This window comes from Ochlerotatus camptorhynchus, unplaced genomic scaffold, assembly GCF_037179485.1.
Source record: "Ochlerotatus camptorhynchus isolate MF236.1 unplaced genomic scaffold, CSIRO-AGI_Acam_v1.1 ptg000003l, whole genome shotgun sequence".
Classification (NCBI taxonomy): Eukaryota; Metazoa; Arthropoda; class Insecta; order Diptera; family Culicidae; genus Ochlerotatus; species Ochlerotatus camptorhynchus.
In genome coordinates, this window is record NW_027040495.1 from 1,965,863 (window position 1) to 1,985,130 (window position 19,268).

Sequence of the window (19,268 nt, forward strand, 5' to 3'; positions counted from 1 at the left end):
CCGTACCGAATAGGTCGAAACTGCACTGTAGGAGGAACGGGTGGTGGCGATGGATCACTAACATCCGGTTAATATTCCCAGCTGTATTTGGACAGGAATTTGATTCGCAATATTCTCGCACAGAAACTCCATCAGCCGGTGAGTGTCTTCCTACACTATTAGCAATTTCTTCTCCGAACCCTTGACCAGCAGCAGCGACGAGTACAACTTGGGCCGAGAGGAAAAAATTACCTTAATTATTTTTCCACCTGCTTTTCGTAGAGGGGTTTGATTGGTGAGACTTTTCCCGGGGCTAGAATCAGTAGTTTGAACGAAATCAACAGTTGCTTCGTGCCTGTTCGGCAACTTCCATGCTACAACGGACACCTGGGCTCTTATCCGTCGAATTCGATAGGTTTGAGTCCGGGAAATAGATGTGCGTTGCCGTCTTCTCCGTGATATTTTTGCCCCGCGACCGATTATAGACTAGTGGTCCGTCCTGGCCAGCTGACATACGTGGTGTATGTTGTGGAGATTGTTAATCCATTGATGTAATATTGTATCTGCTTTTTGCTATTACATCATTATTTCATACATCAGCTTGAATTACATTGATCGATATTACATTTTTTTTGCTGTGTATATTTATAAAGTGCTACCTACTGACATTGTGTATTTGCCTCGGTATTTGCTGGGCAATTCTTAAATAAAAAAGTTATAAATTATTGAAAAGTAAAATGTGTAAAAAATAACAAAAAAGTTATGTATATTGAAAAGTAAAATGTGTAAAAAATAACAAGTAGGTAATTCTAAAACCATCGATCCGAAACGATTTGCGAATCTGTTTGGAACTGCTCTTTATGAGGTTTTATTAAATTTGCATTTTGTTTTTTTTTTTTGCGCGGTGTATGAGTATAAGTAGGAATTAAATTCGGATTTCTTTCAATATTATTGATATTTTTCTTGATATGTGATGTCTCGTATCTACATGTTCCTGATTATGTAATCGCAATACGAGCTGAAATCTACAGTGACCTAGTGAGCACCATAGCTCGAGTCGTATGTTAGTATTGTGTATTATATGGAGAGTCCAACCGAGATACTTGCCTATTAAAACTCTCGAAAAAGAAATGAAAAAGGGCCTCATCAAACTACATTGAATTCAATGTTTCTTATGCTTCAAAGTACATAAAAAGCATTAATCATCCTTATACTTTTCATTTAAGTACTATTCATTGATTTCCAAGCCGGATCTTAAGAACACTACACTATAATATCTTTTCACACACACACTAGCGTATACTGATCATGTACACTATAAGCAACCGGTGAAGTTTATAATTAAAAGTAAGTAAGTAATTAAAAAATGGGACATCTCTGATTTTGGTGTGATTGTTTTGATAAAAATGAGTGCAAAATTTCATCTCTACCGAGGGGGCAGCAAAACCACAAAATTACCTTGAATACGGGGGGTATTCATTGGATGAAAGGGACCGTGAAAGAGGACACTAAAATAGAAAGTTTTTCTTCCGACAGTTTCATCTTAGTATTCTCGATGAACATTTCAAATGGTCCTATCTGCTTTGATCGATTCTCTTCATCGACTTTCTCTTTTCATAACCACTGCTATGCAAACAGATTTCGCGCTAATTCTACCACATAGTTTGATAAAGGAGGTTCTTATCTAGCGTCCAAAACGTCAAATACAACAGGGAAAGGTTTTGCAGCTGAGTTATTAACGAAAGAGAAAGTCGATGAAGAGAATCGATCAAAGCAGATAGGACCATTTGAAATGTTCATCGAGTATTCATCTTTGCTATAAGTATCAAACATCCATTTATGGGTAAACGTTAAACCATTGTCAATAAAAGTTGCACTACTCAATAATGAATAATTTAGTATACCCATTAAGTAGTAACGGTTAGGAGCAACTCATTATTGTTAAAATAATTTACTCATTAATGAGTAAAGCCACACTTATTTAAAATGGGTTAAATTTAACTCATAAATGCGTATTTGATTCTAACCGTGCATGAGTAGGATTTGTTTTCGTTTTGTGGTTAATTTATATTTTCGACTGACAGTTCTTACAGTAAACAAACAAAATTCTCATAGCTTACAAAAAAATCATCTCACTAACACAAGCAAATCGCACCAATACGAACCCGCCTGGAGAGGACTATGGCGAGCGTAGGACCAACCGGTGGAAACTAACGATTTTAAATTGGTTCACTACTTGACTACCCTAATAAAGATAACCATAAAAGAGAGCTTAACGACGTGTTCGGGGTATCATCCAAACCATTTGTGGGATAGTTTACTCATTCGGGATACAGTTCGTTTATGATAGACTATTGTTAGTTAAGGGAATGTCGTTCGGATCTTTTCGTTTGTAACTTAACCCCACACGACGACCAAACACTCAGTGTATTCTCGGTGCCTCTCTCAATTTTGCACCCGATCGAATGATTCTCTCATATTTTGTTCCCGAAGCTCAGATTCTTCGGCAACAAGTGACCGAACTCTAGTAAGCGCGGTAACGAGGTTCTTTTTTTCCTTTATTATCACACGCACACACTCTCAGCACTCTCAACACTCACATTCTCTAGGTAGTAATTACAATAAGCTATTTTACGTGACGTCTTGATGACAGTTCCTGGCGGGCCACTCGAACGCACTGGAGGCATTCCCCCCTATTCTGCGAGTCACGTGACTCTCTCTCACCGGTGAGGTGACAATAGTCACCTCGTGTGAGGTGACCCTCCATTTGATTTACATGGAGAGTCACCTCACACGAGGTGACAATTGTCACCTCACCGGTGACAGAGAGTCACGTGACTCGCATAATAAGGGGGATTGTTATTGTTTACGTCTGATGTTTTTGTTTTGATTTTGGTCGTGGTATGTCAACAAATCGGCCCGCTGATAAACGTCAAAATAGGTAAACAGAAAAAAAACAGCTGACTCGAAACGTCTCGTAAAATGCCTTACACGGTAAGAAAAAAGTACCCAACGGCCAGTTCACTTTTACCTACTTTTGACTAGAGTCGGTGTATAATGAGTCACGCCAAGAGAAAAACAGTTGAACTCGCATCACGGTTTTCGAAACATTCCCTTTCTTTTCACTTGGCAACAGAGGACTTCTACATCAACTTCAAATGACTTCTAGCGAGAAAAAAAATAGCGGCTGTAGTAAATTATTATATCAGTGATTTTGTCAAATTATCTTATCAAAAAATAGTAGAAATTCTCATTACTGATCATTACCAAACGTATCCCATGACAATTTAATGCTCACTGCGTGTTTATGATCATTTCTTCAATTGTATTTTATATTTTATTGCAATACCTTTCGTGGACCTTTCATAGCATAGTAATGTTTGTTTACTTTGCACGATAGGTAGCCGGTTTGACAGTTCAATAGGTAGACTTGGCTTCACTCTTGGCGTGACTCATTATACACCGACTCTACTTTTGACTAGTTTGTCTCCTTTTCTCCTACTAATGTTGTCAAAAACGAAGGAGCAAAACCACCCAACAGGGGTAGTAAAGTGTAGGAACTCAACGTTGAGTATAATCATATTTACCTACTGTTGGGTACAACTAACTTACTTTTGGTTAAAAAGCCAGTGGAAAATTCCATACGAACTGCACACAAGTAAATGAAAATTACTTTGACCCGCTTTACCTACTTTTGGGTTCCTGCACTATAGTGCCGAGATGAGTGAAAAGAACTTAATTTTGGGTACTTTTTTCTAACTGTGTATAATGTAAAATCCGACACGAAGTGGCGTTCCAGAATACCCCAGCTGGAGGATTGGCGTTGACGGAACCGTCGAAAAATTTGCTCTTTCAGCAAATATAGACAGTTTCTTATAGGAATTTTCGGTGGAGTGAAAGGATAGTACAAAGTCCGCCATGTTTCACGCACAGTCTGACGTTTGCTTATGGATTTTCTCATAGGAGTAAAGAGCTACAGAGTCGCCGTCAAAGCCAATTATTTCACTCTCGTTCTCACTTTTTTTAATACACTGAAAGATTTTTGTTTTCATTTTGACAGATAAAATGAGGACTTCGTCGATTTTCCTATTTTTCGAGGGGTGCATCGATTAGTTTGGGACCGAAGAGAGCACCAGAGCTGAGCCAAAAAGTTGAGCACTTTTCTGCCGATCAAAATTTCGATTACCAGTGGGTTCAACTCGTCAGAATCCGTTAACGTCGCGTATGATCTAACCCGTCACATCGATTGGACTAAGTTCCAATCCGCGATAGGCGATACAGTATCGTCAGTGGAAGAGCTTCCGCCGTTGGAGGAATATAACTTCCTCTCTAATCTCATCGTCGACAGCACACTTCAAGCTCAAACACGACCGGTGCCGCGATCGTCAATTCGTAAGAAAACACCATCGCTCTGGTGGGATCAACAATGCACGGAGGTTTACCGTAAAAAGTCCGACGCATTTAAACTTTTTCGGGAACGCGGAACACGTGAGCATTTCGACGCATACACATCTCTTGAACGCGAACTCAAGAGCCTCGTCAAAGCCAAAAAACGGGGATACTGGCGGCAGTTTGTAGACGGATTGTCGCGCGAAAAGTCTATGAATACGCTTTGGAGTACGGCACGAAGAATGCGTAACCGGTCTACTAACAACGAAAGCGAGGAATGCTCGGATCAATGGATTCTTAAATTCGCGCGAAAAGTGTGTCCGGATTCCGTGCCGTCGCAGTTGATTCCTCGCGAAACCGCGAATTCGGTAGACGAAATCAGTCAGCCTTTTTCAATGGTCGAACTTTCTCTCGCTCTCCTTTCGTGTGGCAATTCTGCCCCGGGATCTGATAGAATCAAGTTCAACTTGCTGAAAAACCTCCCAGACGTCGCCAAGAGGCGCATGTTGAACTTGTACAATCAGTTTTTGGAGCTCAATATTGTTCCCGACGATTGGAGACGAGTGAGGGTGATAGCCATTAAAAAGCCTGATAAACCCGCGTCGGATCACAATTCGTATCGGCCATCGCGATGCTGTCGTGTATTCGGAAATTGATGGAGAAAATGATCCTTTTTCGCCTCGACAAATGGGTTGAGACGAACCACCTTCTTTCAGATACTCAATTTGGTTTCCGTAGGGGTAAGGGAACGAACGACTGTCTCGCGTTGCTTTCCTCGGAAATTCAGTTGGCTTTTGGTAAGAAAGAGCAAATGGCTTCTGTGTTCTTGGATATCAAGGGGGCTTTTGATTCAGTATCCGTTGAAGTTCTTTCAGAGAAACTCCACGTTTGTGAATTGTCTCCATTAATGAATAATTTTTTGTACAATTTGCTGTCAGAAAAACATATGAGCTTTTCTCATGGAAACTTTACAGCTTTTCGATTTAGCTACATGGGTCTCCCCCAAGGCTCATGTTTAAGCCCCCTTTTGTACAATTTCTACGTTAAAGAAATTGATGTCTGTCTTAGTGACAATTGCACGTTGAGACAACTTGCAGATGACGACGTAGTGTCTATCACAGGACCAAAAGAGGTTGACCTGCAGGTACCCTTACAGGATACCTTGGACAGTTTGTCTACTTGGGCCGAGGGGTGCGACACATCTAAATCTTGATTTTAAATGGTCGAAAAATCTCACACTAGCGAATCAATCTACGAAAAATCTTTTTTCATCTCTCACATCCAAACCCATCTACTCGCATCGCTCTCCACCTTTTTGCAGGAAATCTTCAAAATCACGATCAATCGTGTTTCTATCTATTAATCGCGAGTGCATCTCACAACAGCAAAGCAATAAATTTCCTGCATCTTAGATAGATTCGCCTCCCTCGACTTGGGCTATTCAGCTAGGTATCGAATTCTCCACGGAGAAAACTGAGTTGGTCGTTTTTTCTAGGAAGCATAGCCCAGCACAACCGAAGCTTCAACTTTTGGGTAAACCGATCACTCATTCCATGTCTTTCAAATATCTCGGGGTCTGGTTCGATTCCAAATGCACCTGGAGATCCCACATTGAGTATCTGAGACGAAAATGCCAACCAAGGATCAATTTCCTTCGATCAATTACCGGAACGTGGTGGGGAGCCCATCCACAAGATCTTCTGACGTTGTACCGGACAACGATTTTATCGGTTCTAGAATATGGTAGTTTTTGTTTTCAGTCGGCAGCTAAAACCCACATCATCAAGCTGGAACGGATCCAGTATCGTTGTCTTCGTATCGCGTTAGGATGCATGCACTCGACTCATACTATGAGTCTCGAAGTGCTGGCGGGCATGTTGCCACTATCCGTCCGTTTTTCAGAGTTATCTCTGAGGCTCCTCACCCGTTGCGAAGTAATGAACCCACTAGTGATCGAAAACTTTGAGAAGCTTCTGGAGCTAAATCCTCAAACACGTTTTATGACTTTGTACTACTTATATTTAACACAGGATGTCAGCCGTTCAAGAAATATTCCCAATCGTGTATGCTTCTCCGACTTCGGCAATTCTGTTCATTTTGATTTATCCATGACGCATGAGATTCGCGGAATCCCAGAGCATCATCGTTCCATGATTGCTCCGTCAATTTTCGCTGCAAAGTTTGGCCATGTTGATTCTGCAAGAACGTTTTTCACAGATGGATCTCTAATAGAGGAGTCCGCTGGTTTTGGTGTATTTAATGAATTTCATAGCGCCTCTCGAAAACTTGAAGCTCCTTGTTCTGTGTATGTGGCTGAACTGGCAGCAATTCACTACACTTTGGAAACTATTGCTTCACTTATTCCAGACCACTACTTTATTTTTACGGATAGTCTCAGTTCTGTCGAGGCTATCCGTTCCATTAGGCCGGTAAAGCACTTCTCGTATTTTCTCTTGAAAATACGAGAACTGCTTAGTACTTTATCCGTGCGCTCTTTCATCATCACCTTCGCGTGGGTCCCTTCGCATTGCTCAATTTTGGGCAATGAGAAGGCGGATTCACTTGGTGGGCGCTATGGAAGGCGACATTTATGATCGACAAATCGCCTATAGTGAATTTTTCTCTATTTATCGTCAGCAGTCGCTCGTTAGCTAGCAACATCAATGGAGTGAAGGGAGCTTGGGACGATGGCTACATTCAATTATCCCTAAGGTGTCGAAGTTTGCATGGTTCAAAGGGTTGGACTTGGGTCGAGACTTCATACGCGTGATGTCTCGTCTCATGTCCAATCACTATTGTCTAAACGCTCACTTGTTCCGTGTGGGGTAGGGAGACAGCAATCTCTGTGAATGTGAACAAGGTTACCAAGACGCTGATCACATCCTTTGGTCTTGTGCGGAATATCGTGGGGTCAGATCACATTTTTATGATTCCCTTCGGGCTCGAGGTAGACAACCTAATGTTCCAGTTCGGGATATTTTGGCTAGACGCGATCTGGAGTTTATGAAACTCATATATGTTTACTTTAAGGATATTAACGTTAGATTGTAATTTTGATTAACCTTGTGTTTAGTTTGTATTTTGTACGTGGGGATTTTTTTTTCAATGTTTGTTTTCAAGATGAATAGAAATAATTTCATGCTTTAGGATTAATCAAATAGTTGTATCGTAAACCACATTTCAAACCTCCTTCTTCCCTTTTCCCATCCAAAAAATTGTAAATCTCCACTAACCTCGAGTACTCGGTCCAGTTCCTTTAACTTAAAATATAAGACAGTAATAATGTATAACACAAAGGATAACTCGGCTCTGTAAAGTTTATTCGATTGAGCCTGTACAAATAAAGTATTTACAAAAAAAAAAGTGTCTCTCAAGCTTCCCTATAATTGGCATCACTGATGGGGAATGAACTGACCATTTTCTTCGCCTCGCCGTCCAGATATGATAGCAAGTACTGCATCTTCAGCGAATCCTTCAGGTCCTTTCTGCTGTGGATTGTGCTCACGAACAAACCTTGAAGGAATGCTAGTTCTTCTGTTCTCCTTTGTACAATGGAATGTTGAGCTGCGGAAGTTTCACGTTCAGCGGATGGTCCGGATTCGACACCTGTCTCGCAACAGGTGCTGCACTGTTCTTCATGTGATGCATGATCATTGTTTGCTGCGTCTCCCTGATCGCATCTCACAAGTCGTTTGTCGATTCTCCTGTTCCGGCGCTGTAGGTGGACATCCGCTGAGTATATGCCCTTCGGCTTGAAATAGACTTCGTTGAACTGCAGCCGGTAATTGAATACCGATGCTACATCTTCCAAGTGACTAGTGTTCTCTTCAATCTCTATTTGAATGGTTTCGAAATTACTAGCAAATTCCGTGAGATTATTCTTCCGTTCCTGCATCCCCTCGTAGGTGGGATTCCGAGTGTTTAGGCTTTCGGCAACGGACAACTCATATTTCGCTTTCGCTTATTCTCGTCGTGTGGTTCCATCTCATCCGGCTAGAAGGACAAATGTACATAGCGAAAGATCGAGAGTAGAACTTGAACCGGGAACTGGAACCCGAGAACACCAAACTAATTTTCCTTTTCGTAGGATCGGTTGGGCGCCAAGGGGTCGACGCGGAGAGTCACCTCACATTACTCGCGGCGCACAATAGGCCTCGTTATAATAGATTATAATATTGAACTCCTCAAGTAAGAACCGGAACGGATGATCGTAACAGATTGGTGTAATACCGTGAAGAGGTGAATTTACCATCCAGGTTTTGAGTTTCGTTGTACCATCTGTACTGATACGGCAGTACGGTGATTGAACTCCGGATAAGACAGCAAGTCTGCTCCGATAATGACTCTACTAACGTCTGCGATGATGAAATTCCAGGAAGATCTTCTGAGGAATCCAAGATCCACGTACAGGAAACGTGCGTCGAAAGTTTTGATATTAGTGCTATTTGCAGCATTCAGTAGGAACAAAACTGGCGACTTTTTTGATTTTTTTTTCTCTGATTAGTAGGTAGTATCGGCACATCCAATCCAATGTCGACCAAGAAACCTGTGCAATCTGACTGACAGTTAGTTTCAATGAATTCATAATTTCGAACTCGACTGGGTGCAATATACGGATAAAGTACGCGTTCACCAAGATTGATGGCTGTCAACACCTGTTCCATGAATCGTTTTCAATTGCCCTCGCCTTCAATTCGTCATATTCAGCACTATTATACACCAATTTATTTATTTATTATTCTCTTCATCGGACTTTTGTTGTCTAAATGAAGAATGAAAATTACTTACGTAGGGGAAATGGTTCTAATGTTGGCCTATGGATCTAAGATTGGGCCCATATTGCTAAATAAATGCTATTTGTCAATTTTATCTAGATAAACGCGTCATTGGGACGGTACTAATGGATATTTTTGGTCGCTATTGAAACTTCAGTCGATTGCTGACTTTATGTATGGGCCTAAATTAGGGGCATTTAGGCCGACATTACATCAATTTCCCCTATATCCAGTAAAACAATTTGTTTATTTTCAAGAAAAATACAGGAAGATATTTTGTAACGGTTGAACAGTAAAGAACCATAAATAGACCTTAAGATTCCCTTGTGATGCAATATTTTGTAATTAATTTGGGGAGTATGGATAATATATGATGCTCCAGTTATTTACTAAGTTGGATTCCAATTTACCACATAAAAATAAGACATAGGCCAAAAGATCAAACAGTGCATAGCTGAAAGAAAATGTCGAATCTAAATAAACATGTACAACCCGTAGATGCGTACTAGTTACCTCAATAGTTGCTAAACATCAGTATGGGAACAAAGCGTTCCACAAGGATGGTGATATCATTCGTTCTCTATGCATTTCTTTGTTGCATTCTTATATCTACTATTTGTAAGCGGTACCTATTGAAAGAGAAAAGAAAAACAAATACACATAGAATGACATATGAACATATATTTACAGAACTTGAAAAATGTACCTGTTGCGTTTTTTTATTTGGTACCTCTTTGCTTGATAGTAACAGATTTAGTTTGAGAGAGATGGCGTTGGTATAGCTGCAGCCACTGATTTGGCGCAGAGCTCATCAATGTATTTGAAAAAGTAGTCGTGGCTGCCATACCGATTTCCAGCACGTCGTGCATCATCCAACGTCATCATAAATCCGTTCCAGAATTGGATGTTTATCGACCGTAGGACCGCCTTGTACTCCTCCGGCGATTTCAACGCATATTGAAGGCTGTGCTGAGGGTGCGTTGAATTGAAATGCTCCAGAAGCATGACGAATGACCGGAACTGGGCCGAACACTGTACCGTATCGCACATACATTTGAACAGTGGGATGTGATATTGGATGTGTTGAGCCAGGTCCTCTGGGGAGTTCCAGCTAGATTTGCAGTTGCTGAACACGCAATAGTAGGTTATTGTCTTTTCCATTTCGTACTCGTTGAACTCCACTCGAAGGCCGGGATGCTTGGTTGCATAATGGATGGTAAAATCTGTCTTGTTGTCGCTGGAAAAGTCACATTTTTCACAACGGTAGACTACACTGTTCAGCTGAAGAATTTTTTCCACGACATCGTCGGTGAGAAAATCAATCCAACCGTTAGCGTATTCGTTCTCGATCTTATGCTCCTTAGCGAAATGTTGGGCCATTTCCTGCTTATCCGCTCCCATCATGAAATCACATTCAGCACAACGTTTCGGATTGCGAAAATCGAGATAGATTGGCTGATTTCCCGGATGGTAAGAGGTGAAATGTGATTTCATTTCAGGCATCACAGCTCCTTTACGACAATAGAAGCACAAAATGATCTTTGATGCACGGAAAAGGAAAGGCTTATCTTGACTGCGCCGGCCTGCCATTTTGTGTATCTGTCGCCAATGCATAACCAAATCTTGGATCGTGTCCGCTTTTTTTACACAATAGAAGCAAGCATACTTCATGAAATAGTCGAACCGGGACTGCTCCGGATTGGCTAGGGCATTTCTCAGTACAGATGGTTTTTCGTAAGGATGTGCCGTTCGGAAATGGCTCACAATCCCAGCTCCAAAATCATTTACATAGTTGCACCCTTTGAAGCCACATTTGAATGCCCGCACTGCCGAATCTTCTTCTTTGGCCCGTTTCGCCAAAACTTCTGATTCATCGTTTTCAGTACTTTTGCGCTTTCTGGTGATGTTAAGTCCACTTGGTCCAGGTTGAGGCTCCCCCGATATTGTCGCCACATCTGTAGAGTTCGGTTCATCTTCATCCTCGTTTTCGTCTTCCACCAGAATTCCTCTGATGCTTCGAGTTTTGCTTGTTTCTCTTCGCCACAGGGGTGTTGTGTCCGCTCGACTATCGTCACCTTCGATGGCTTTATACAGCGATATGATGACAATCTCACATCCAGGATGTTGTTTTTCGAAATGAATGGTGAAAAGCGACTTATTCGAACAACTGTACAGACATCTCGAGCAACGATATTTGGCGGTAATGTTGTGAGTCTCCTGCATGTGCAACCGCATTTCGGCTATCGCTGGACTCTTGAACTTGCAAACGTCGCACTTCCATTTGAACACTACACCATCTTCGGCTATGCCAGCTGATGAAGCACTGCCGGCAGTGCTCCCATCTCGGATCACGTAGATAGCTGCGTTTTGCGCTGTGTGTTTTTCGTCTACATGTTGCTCCAATTCTTTCTTTTTGTTCATGAAAATGCTACATTTGCTACAGCGGTATAGCTCCTTATCGTGCAGTTTCAAATGTTCCAAAACTTTGCCCACATTCAGTTGACCGGAAAAGATGTGCACCGCTGGACAGTGAGGACACTTGTATTCTTTGACATCCATGTGCAAGGTGCTCAGATGGTTCTTCAACATTTCTTCATTGATCGTCAAATAACGACAATCCGGTGCCCCACAGATGAACCGCTTGTTCTCCTGTACGAAGCATAACGATTGGATCAGATCGTCGTCCTCTTGCGAACTGGCAGCGGGGTTTCTCATTCGATCAAAATGCTTTTCTCCTTGCCCCCAGCAAGGTACTGGATTTTTGGGATCCATGTTCGAAACAGGCATATCGTTCAAGTGACCCTTCAAATGCCGATACATGTTCAGTCTAACTTTGGTACTGTACTGGCACTTACTGCAGAATACCGTTTGACTGAATATTGCCTGTTTTGGGAGGCTTTCGCATTCTTCCGGAGCGAAATGGGTCTTCAGATGAATCAGCGCCGCTTGCAGCTTATGGTTATACAGGTCGATTAACTTTCTGTAGTAAGCTTTTCTCTCGGCGTCCGTCGGAATTCCCGGTGCAAATAATATAATATCGTTGTTCGGGTCATTTTTCTTTGGGTTTAGGAACAGGATGGTAGGCTTACTAGTTTTGTGAACATCCTTCACATGTTTGATCACCTCCGGTGGGAATGAACCCTTGTAATCGCACATGAAACAGAAAATTCGTTGAGCTTCGTGTGTCTTTAGATGCTGGGTAAAAGACATGACATTCTGGAACGAAGGCTTGCTTTTGCAGTGGCTACAAACGTAAGAACCAGCTGGCAAATGGGAGAAGGTCAAATGTTTTCGCATTCCGGTCCCATCCGGCAGTACCGAATTACAACCTTTGAAGATACACTTGTAGATGATACTTTTCGGTAGACCAGTATCTTTGATCATCTCCATAGCAATTCGTTCTGCCTCCAGCATGATGGCATCGTCCTCTCTTGGAGTTTGGACCTGATGATTCGAAGGACCAATACTACAGACGTTAGTAATGATAGGGATGCCAGATCCCCCCTTGTTCGGTGAAATTATGATTTTGGTACCTACCAAGGAGGAAGCTGGTTTCAATCTCGCAACGTCAGAGACACCACCTTCAACCCTGGTAATGATGGGCAAATTCGATACGTTGGCACCTCCAACCACATGTGATATCACCGGCATAACCAGTGACGGTGATGAACCCGTCGATGTTGGTCCTTGATAATTTCCCTGAACGGCGGTGATGATCGGTACTGTTGAGGTTCCTGACAGCGAAACACCACCGGAAACCGACGATATCATCGGCATCTTGATGATCTCAGCTGTTTTGGCAGTAACGAAAACCGATTGGTTGGACGTTTCCGTAGATGACGATGACGATGGAATCTGAGCACTTAGGAAAATGTTGGTGTCACCGATGCGGATTGGTGGAAGTTGCAACGGAATCACTCCCGGCTTAGCAGTGAAATTTATATCATGATTGCTCTTCGTATCCGGTGACTTGTAGTTGAGTTCCTCCAGCTGGAAACTGCAGTAGACTAAGGCATCTTCATCGACGCTCATTTCATAGAGGGATTTAAGCGATGCTTCCTTGACCTGCAATAAAAATAGAACGCGTGTTCAACAATTGCAAATGCTTGGAAAGTATCCACGCTATACCTTTCCGGGCGTCTTGTTGTAGCGAATACAACAGAACAGCGGCTCCTGTGGGTGTCGATTACACACGTGAGCTTGCACCGCTTCCATCGTATTGCTGCCATACTGGCAGTAGATGCATTCGTATATGCCGATATTGTGCTGCAGCAGATGGCGCGGAATTTTGAGCTTCTGGACGGTTTCCCTGCAGCACTGGCACACAATCGTGGTCACATCGGCATGGTCATCCTTGAGGTGAGCCATGTACGCATCAAGAACGCAATATTCCGCGTTGCAAACTGTAAATAGGGTAGAATCAAGAAACGGTTAATACAATTTAAAAAAAATGCGGCATTCAGGGCATTTCCAACTGCTTGCAGCTTAATTTCTTAATTAAACAGACATAACTCATGGAACATCCACAGACAAACATACGTAACTCTTTGAATAAAAGTATCTTCAAAACATAGTACCGCCAAACATAGGATTTCAGTAACGACATCTCGCGGGTTTCTCGCGGAAAACAAGCTTGTTCGCTGATTCGCAAATAATGTTGCATGCAAGAAAAACTGAATATAAAGAAACGTCAAAGTGATCAGATACCAGCGCTTCAGCGAGTAGTTCGCGAAAACGATAACATTCAATAAAATCGTTAAACGCGTTGCGCGAGAAAACTTTACTACTAACTCGAGGTATCTTCCAAATAAGCTTCAAAATTGCATTTTTTTTAATCAAAGTTTAAATTCAGTCCTCTATATCCGTAATACGCGCGCGAGGCTCAAACTTTTGTAGACTACTCAAAAAAATATTTTACTACTACTATTAATTCAAATATCAAAAATCCATTATCACCATCATGCCGAACAAATAAGTTTTTGCAGTGCTACAATGATTATTTAAAGTTGTTATGACAGCTATCCATATAAAATAATCCGTTATAGATAACTTCGTCAAGATACATAATTTGTCAATTCATAAAAAACAAATCAGTGGACAACCGTTAAATAGACAGTTTTAACGTGTGAAATGCAATGTCTCTTAAATTCTGCTAATGTTTTTGCACGTTGTAAAGCGTCCAGCATCAAAGTTGAGGAATTACATCATTGCATTACATTACATCGCAAAATCAAACGCATTACACTAAAGCCTTTTTTTACACGGTTTTTCGCGGTTTACATGGTACGTTTTTAGCAATTTCTCGACAACGATACAACCTATCGACTTGATTCCAATCACATTATCCGTTTCAAGCTATAGGTAATCGAATAGCATACTTAAACAAAAATGACAATTTTTGGTGTAAATACAGAAATTTTTAAAATATGTCTATATGGACCATAGCATGCTATAATTACAAATTGCATAAAAATGCGATTTTTTTAAAACATTTAAGCATGTGAAAAATCAAAATCTCGTAGGTTTTTTAACACGGTACACAGCAAAAAAATAATTTTGATATCACGTCAAAGTGGATGCACTACAATCATGTCGAAAATATGGTGTAATATTACTTACTAAAAAGGACAAAATTATCATTAATACAATGCATGAACTGACATTACGCTGCTTTTACTGCATTTGTTTATTTATGTGGTCATAAAAATTACATGAAATTTTCGACATGATTGTAGTGCATCCACTTTGATGTGATATCAAAATTATTTTTTTGCTGTGTACATATCCCCCGTGTAAAAAAAGACCTAAGTGTATTTCAATCTGCAAGCGTTGTAATCTCGATATTTGTGTTTCATTGGACAGAAATAAAATCGATGGGCAAAAGTCTAGATGAGGAGAGATGATTGATTTGTATGCTGTATTTTACTGGCAATAGTTAATTCCTTTTTCAATCGACAAATTTTCTTGATAACATTGTCAATGTGAACTTAAGTTTGGCATCAATAATCACGCCAAGATATTTAATTTCCCGAACGCGATCAATAGTCTCATCATAAATTACAACAGAGACGTTCTCATTTAATCGATTCCACGAAATTACCATAAATTTTGTTTTACTTGTAGTCAATTTTAACTGCTTACACTTCAACATCTACTTCTTCATTAAAGTGTGAGGCGGCAACTTCTAAATCCTTAGCTGCAATGAATAACACAGTATCATCTACAAAAAGATTAATGTCGCAAAACCGTAAAACACGTCGCAAGTCATTAATATACATAATAAATAAAAGGGGCACTAATACACTTCCCTGGGACACTCCAAGGTTATTCCCCACGGGACTAGAAACAGAATCATTAATAACAGTCCGTTGAGTTCTGTCAGATAAATAGCTTTCAAACCATTTAAAAAAAATCAGCAACAGTCGTATCTTTACGCTCCAAGTTGTCTTTCCACTTTGCTAACACCAAATTCAACGCAGTTTCACAAGAATGACCTTCCCGATATCCTGATTGTTCTAGTATCAACAATGAGTTGCTATTCAAATACTCCAACAGCTGGCCTTTAACAACAAGTTCTAAGATTTTCTCTACTGTGTGCAACATGTTGATAGGACGAAACTCTTCGGCTTTAATCGTTCCAGCAACTTTTTCCTTCCAAATTTGTGGCACATGTCCATTCTGCAATGATTTATTAATAATTCTAGCATTAACATTATCTACTCCAGCCGATTTTCCTAATGAAAAGCAAATTACTCTAAGTTCATCTAATGTAATAGGGTGAAACCTTTAAATCTACAACTACTATTAACTGGCTGTTTTATTTCGGCAGGTTCATCGACCAATTCAATGGATTGATTAATCAATGAAACACTTTCGACAAAATAATAATTAAACTTAGATGCAATTACTTGTTCTGACTGTTCTAATGTGTCATTAAAAGTTATGGACCGCGGTTTGCAATTACTAGGTTTTAATAAAGATTTCAAAATTTTCCATAACTCTTTGCTGTTGTTTTGATGCTGATAAATCATCCTTTGCACATATTCACAACGAGTTTTCTTTATCGATTATGAATACTTATTACGCGCGATTCTGTACCTATTCCAATGATTGTTATTATTTGATCTACAAAACTTTTTGTACCATTTGTCCCTTTTCCGTCTATGGCTTATATCACCCCGTAACGTGGGTAGATCACCTTTTCGTGGTACGTTACGGGATGAAAACACCGATTCCTAGTCCTGACTACTTCAAACTAGGGGAACAGGATTTTTCAGTAATCCAAGGAACACATCTTAGTCCTTGATACTTTTTATGCCTTGTTGATAGTGACAAGACTCGGCTTTGTCTACCGAGGATGATCTTGAAACAAGGCAAAAAAAAATGAGTTAGTTGTCTTCATCTATGTGATTCCTAATCTTCTCTTCGTTGTTCCCTAGTTTGAAGTGGTTAAGGCTAGGGTTCTGATGCATGGTCATTATCGGTGTCATACCTTAATTTTGTTGCTAAGGAATCCAATTTTGACTGACAAAGGGGCGCGCCTTTGGAGGGTGTTTCAACACTCCGAAGGGTATAAATAGCGGGACCTTTCAATTAGAGTCGGATCCTTGCGATAAATGCAAGAGTGGCAACTGTAAAAAAATCGAATACTTCATCATTTCTCAATAGTGATGGAGTAATACGACATGCACTAAACTAAGGACACGGGATATACTACAATAGATCAATTTACTGGTCGCAGTAGTGTTAGGTCCCGAACATAGGAAAAAAATGGCTTATATCATGTAATATAGGCTTTCTTGCAATGAGCACTCATACATCTAGTTTTCACTGGAAATCCTATGTATGAGTGCTCATTGCAAAACAGCCTATATTACATGATATAAGCCATAGTCTGTCCGGGGTATAAGACGCAAAAGATCCAAATTATACCAGCTGTTCGAGTTTTCCAAAGAAACAAACTTTTGCTCAACTAGTTGATTGGTACACGTTTTCAAAGCGTTATTAAGAACAGCTGTGGATTCATCTAAATTACCGGCTGCGAATGGAAAATCCACACTCCTCTCAACAAGATTCGAAACAGCCTGTTTCGAATATTTCCTCAATTCATCGTTGTTATTGATATTATCTAATACATTAATCACTAAGGTAACATGATCGGTTATTTTCAAATCAGTATCCGTAACTGAACAAATGGAATCAAAATAGGAATAAACGTGGTCAATTAAAGTTTTACTGTGCCTGTAAATACGCGTATTTTCATCTACTATTTGTTTTAAATTAAAAAAAATCAGCTAAACGTTTCAAATGATTCGAATTATGATTGTCACACCAATTAATATTAAAATCACCAGCCAATATATTTAAATTACTAGAATCAAGGAATATCTCGAGCCAGTTCTCTAAAACTTCAACAAAACGCTGGTCACTAGAACCATCGATAACTTCATTGATACGAAGGTCGAATTGAACTGATTCTTTGACATAAATAGCAACACCGCCAGTTTGTCTAGAATATGATAAACAAGCAGCAAATATATCCCGGAATACTATATTGATTAAAAGCTTCATGTTCTACTATATGAGTTTCAGCTAATAAAACTTAAAGTGGACGCAATATTCAAATACAAAAAAATTGAATTGATTCACATACCTAGAGCTTGGCTGCTATTTATTAAAACGCAAGCTGCTTTTCTTCTGTACAAAAAGTCTTTTGTAGAGCAAACATGCAGAGCTAAATGCGGCATGGTTGGCATCCAAGTTCATTTTACGTTCTCTATTTATTTTCAAACAATTAACACATTTCAATACAGTTGACGTACACTCCGACGTTTTGTGTTGTTGGCTGCACCTAGAGCATTTCTCACAATTTTTGCAATCCATACTCTTGTGTCCAAATTCTCAACACATTAATCGCGGGAACTATCGAGCACCGATCAAACCCTACATTTACTTTTTTCGCACATAACAAACATTTATACGTATCGACATCGACTTCAATTACAACACTAAACTTATTATAAGTGAAGCGTGGATTTTCAAACATGTTCACTACTTTTACATTATTTATAGCGATGTCTTCATTTTGACTTTTTAAATAGTCAATGAAGACATCGGAGGAAAACTGATCGCTCATGCCCACTTTTTTCAATCTTGGCACCGAAGTGGGAACAACAGCACTATAGTTTTCACCCAGATTGCTTTCAATACCATTTTTCACATCACTTACATTTGCTGCTGTTGCACACACGCTATTTTAAAACTACCCAAATTTGGGTAGAATCCACCCAGATCTGTCAAAATTGAACCTACCCAAAAATGGGGAAACCACATTGATATGAATCCGATCGACGTTGTTCATTTGTCAACTTGTTACTTCCAACACAGTTTACCGATTTTTGGGTAGGTTCAGTTTTGACGGATCTGGGTGGATTCTACCCAAATTTGGGTAGTTTTGAAATAGCGTGCACTCAAAAATAATGGAGCCATAAAAAGGTTATCTTCCATTTAATTCCACTTAATTAATTTTGGTATCCATGACAGATACGTATTTCGACTACAATGTGCAGTCTTCATCAGTGTCATTCCCACTTTAGTTTAAATAACCTTTTTTTGCTGTTTTATTAAAGCATTCCGCTAACAACCCAATTTCATTACTTCATCAATGGAGCCATCTTTACCATTCCTAAAGTTACTGATTCTGTGTGTTTTGTTTTTGGATCCAACTGAGTTTTCAATAACTTACGAGTATCTTTGCAAGGTTTGTTTGGCCTCTTGCGGTTTGATCACAATGACCGGACGAGTCTTACGATTATCTGATTTGTTACTTTTTACTATTACCAACCGATGGAAACTAACGATTTTAAATTGGCTCACTACTTGACTAGCCTATTGGTCCCAGGCAAATCGTTAACGTACCCTATTCTAGTCTGAATTCTAGTACTATACTATGTTTGTTTTGATTTGCTTTGAAAGTTTGACAGATAAAATGAGGGGTTCGTGGATTTTCCTATGTTTTGAGGGGTGCATCGATTAGCTTGGGACCGAAGAGAGTACCAGAGCTGAGCCAAAAAGTTGAGCACGTTTCTTCGGGACCTTCTGGTCTTAGAGTTACTATTACTGTTA

At 40.1% G+C, this 19,268-nt stretch overlaps 1 protein-coding gene across 4 annotated transcripts in view; it reads right to left on the reverse strand.

Moving 5' to 3' along the window:
* Nucleotides 1-8,861: 8,861 nt before the first annotated feature.
* LOC135710267 (uncharacterized) overlaps nucleotides 8,862-19,268 on the reverse strand; it is a 41,424-nt gene continuing 31,017 nt past the window's right edge. For 2 of the 4 annotated variants that reach the window (XM_065232893.1, XM_065232821.1), the window contains exons 5-8: nucleotides 13,272-13,546; nucleotides 9,850-13,208; nucleotides 9,657-9,772; nucleotides 8,863-9,597 (exon numbers count right to left, since the gene is read on the reverse strand). In XM_065232893.1, coding sequence (XP_065088965.1) covers nucleotides 9,897-13,208; nucleotides 13,272-13,546 — 3,587 coding nt within the window. In that variant the 3' untranslated portion in view covers nucleotides 8,863-9,597; nucleotides 9,657-9,772; nucleotides 9,850-9,896. Of the gene's footprint in view, nucleotides 9,598-9,656; nucleotides 9,773-9,849; nucleotides 13,209-13,271; nucleotides 13,547-19,268 lie in introns of all 4 variants that reach the window. The other 2 variants (XM_065233049.1, XM_065232975.1) reach the window with 2 other exon arrangements.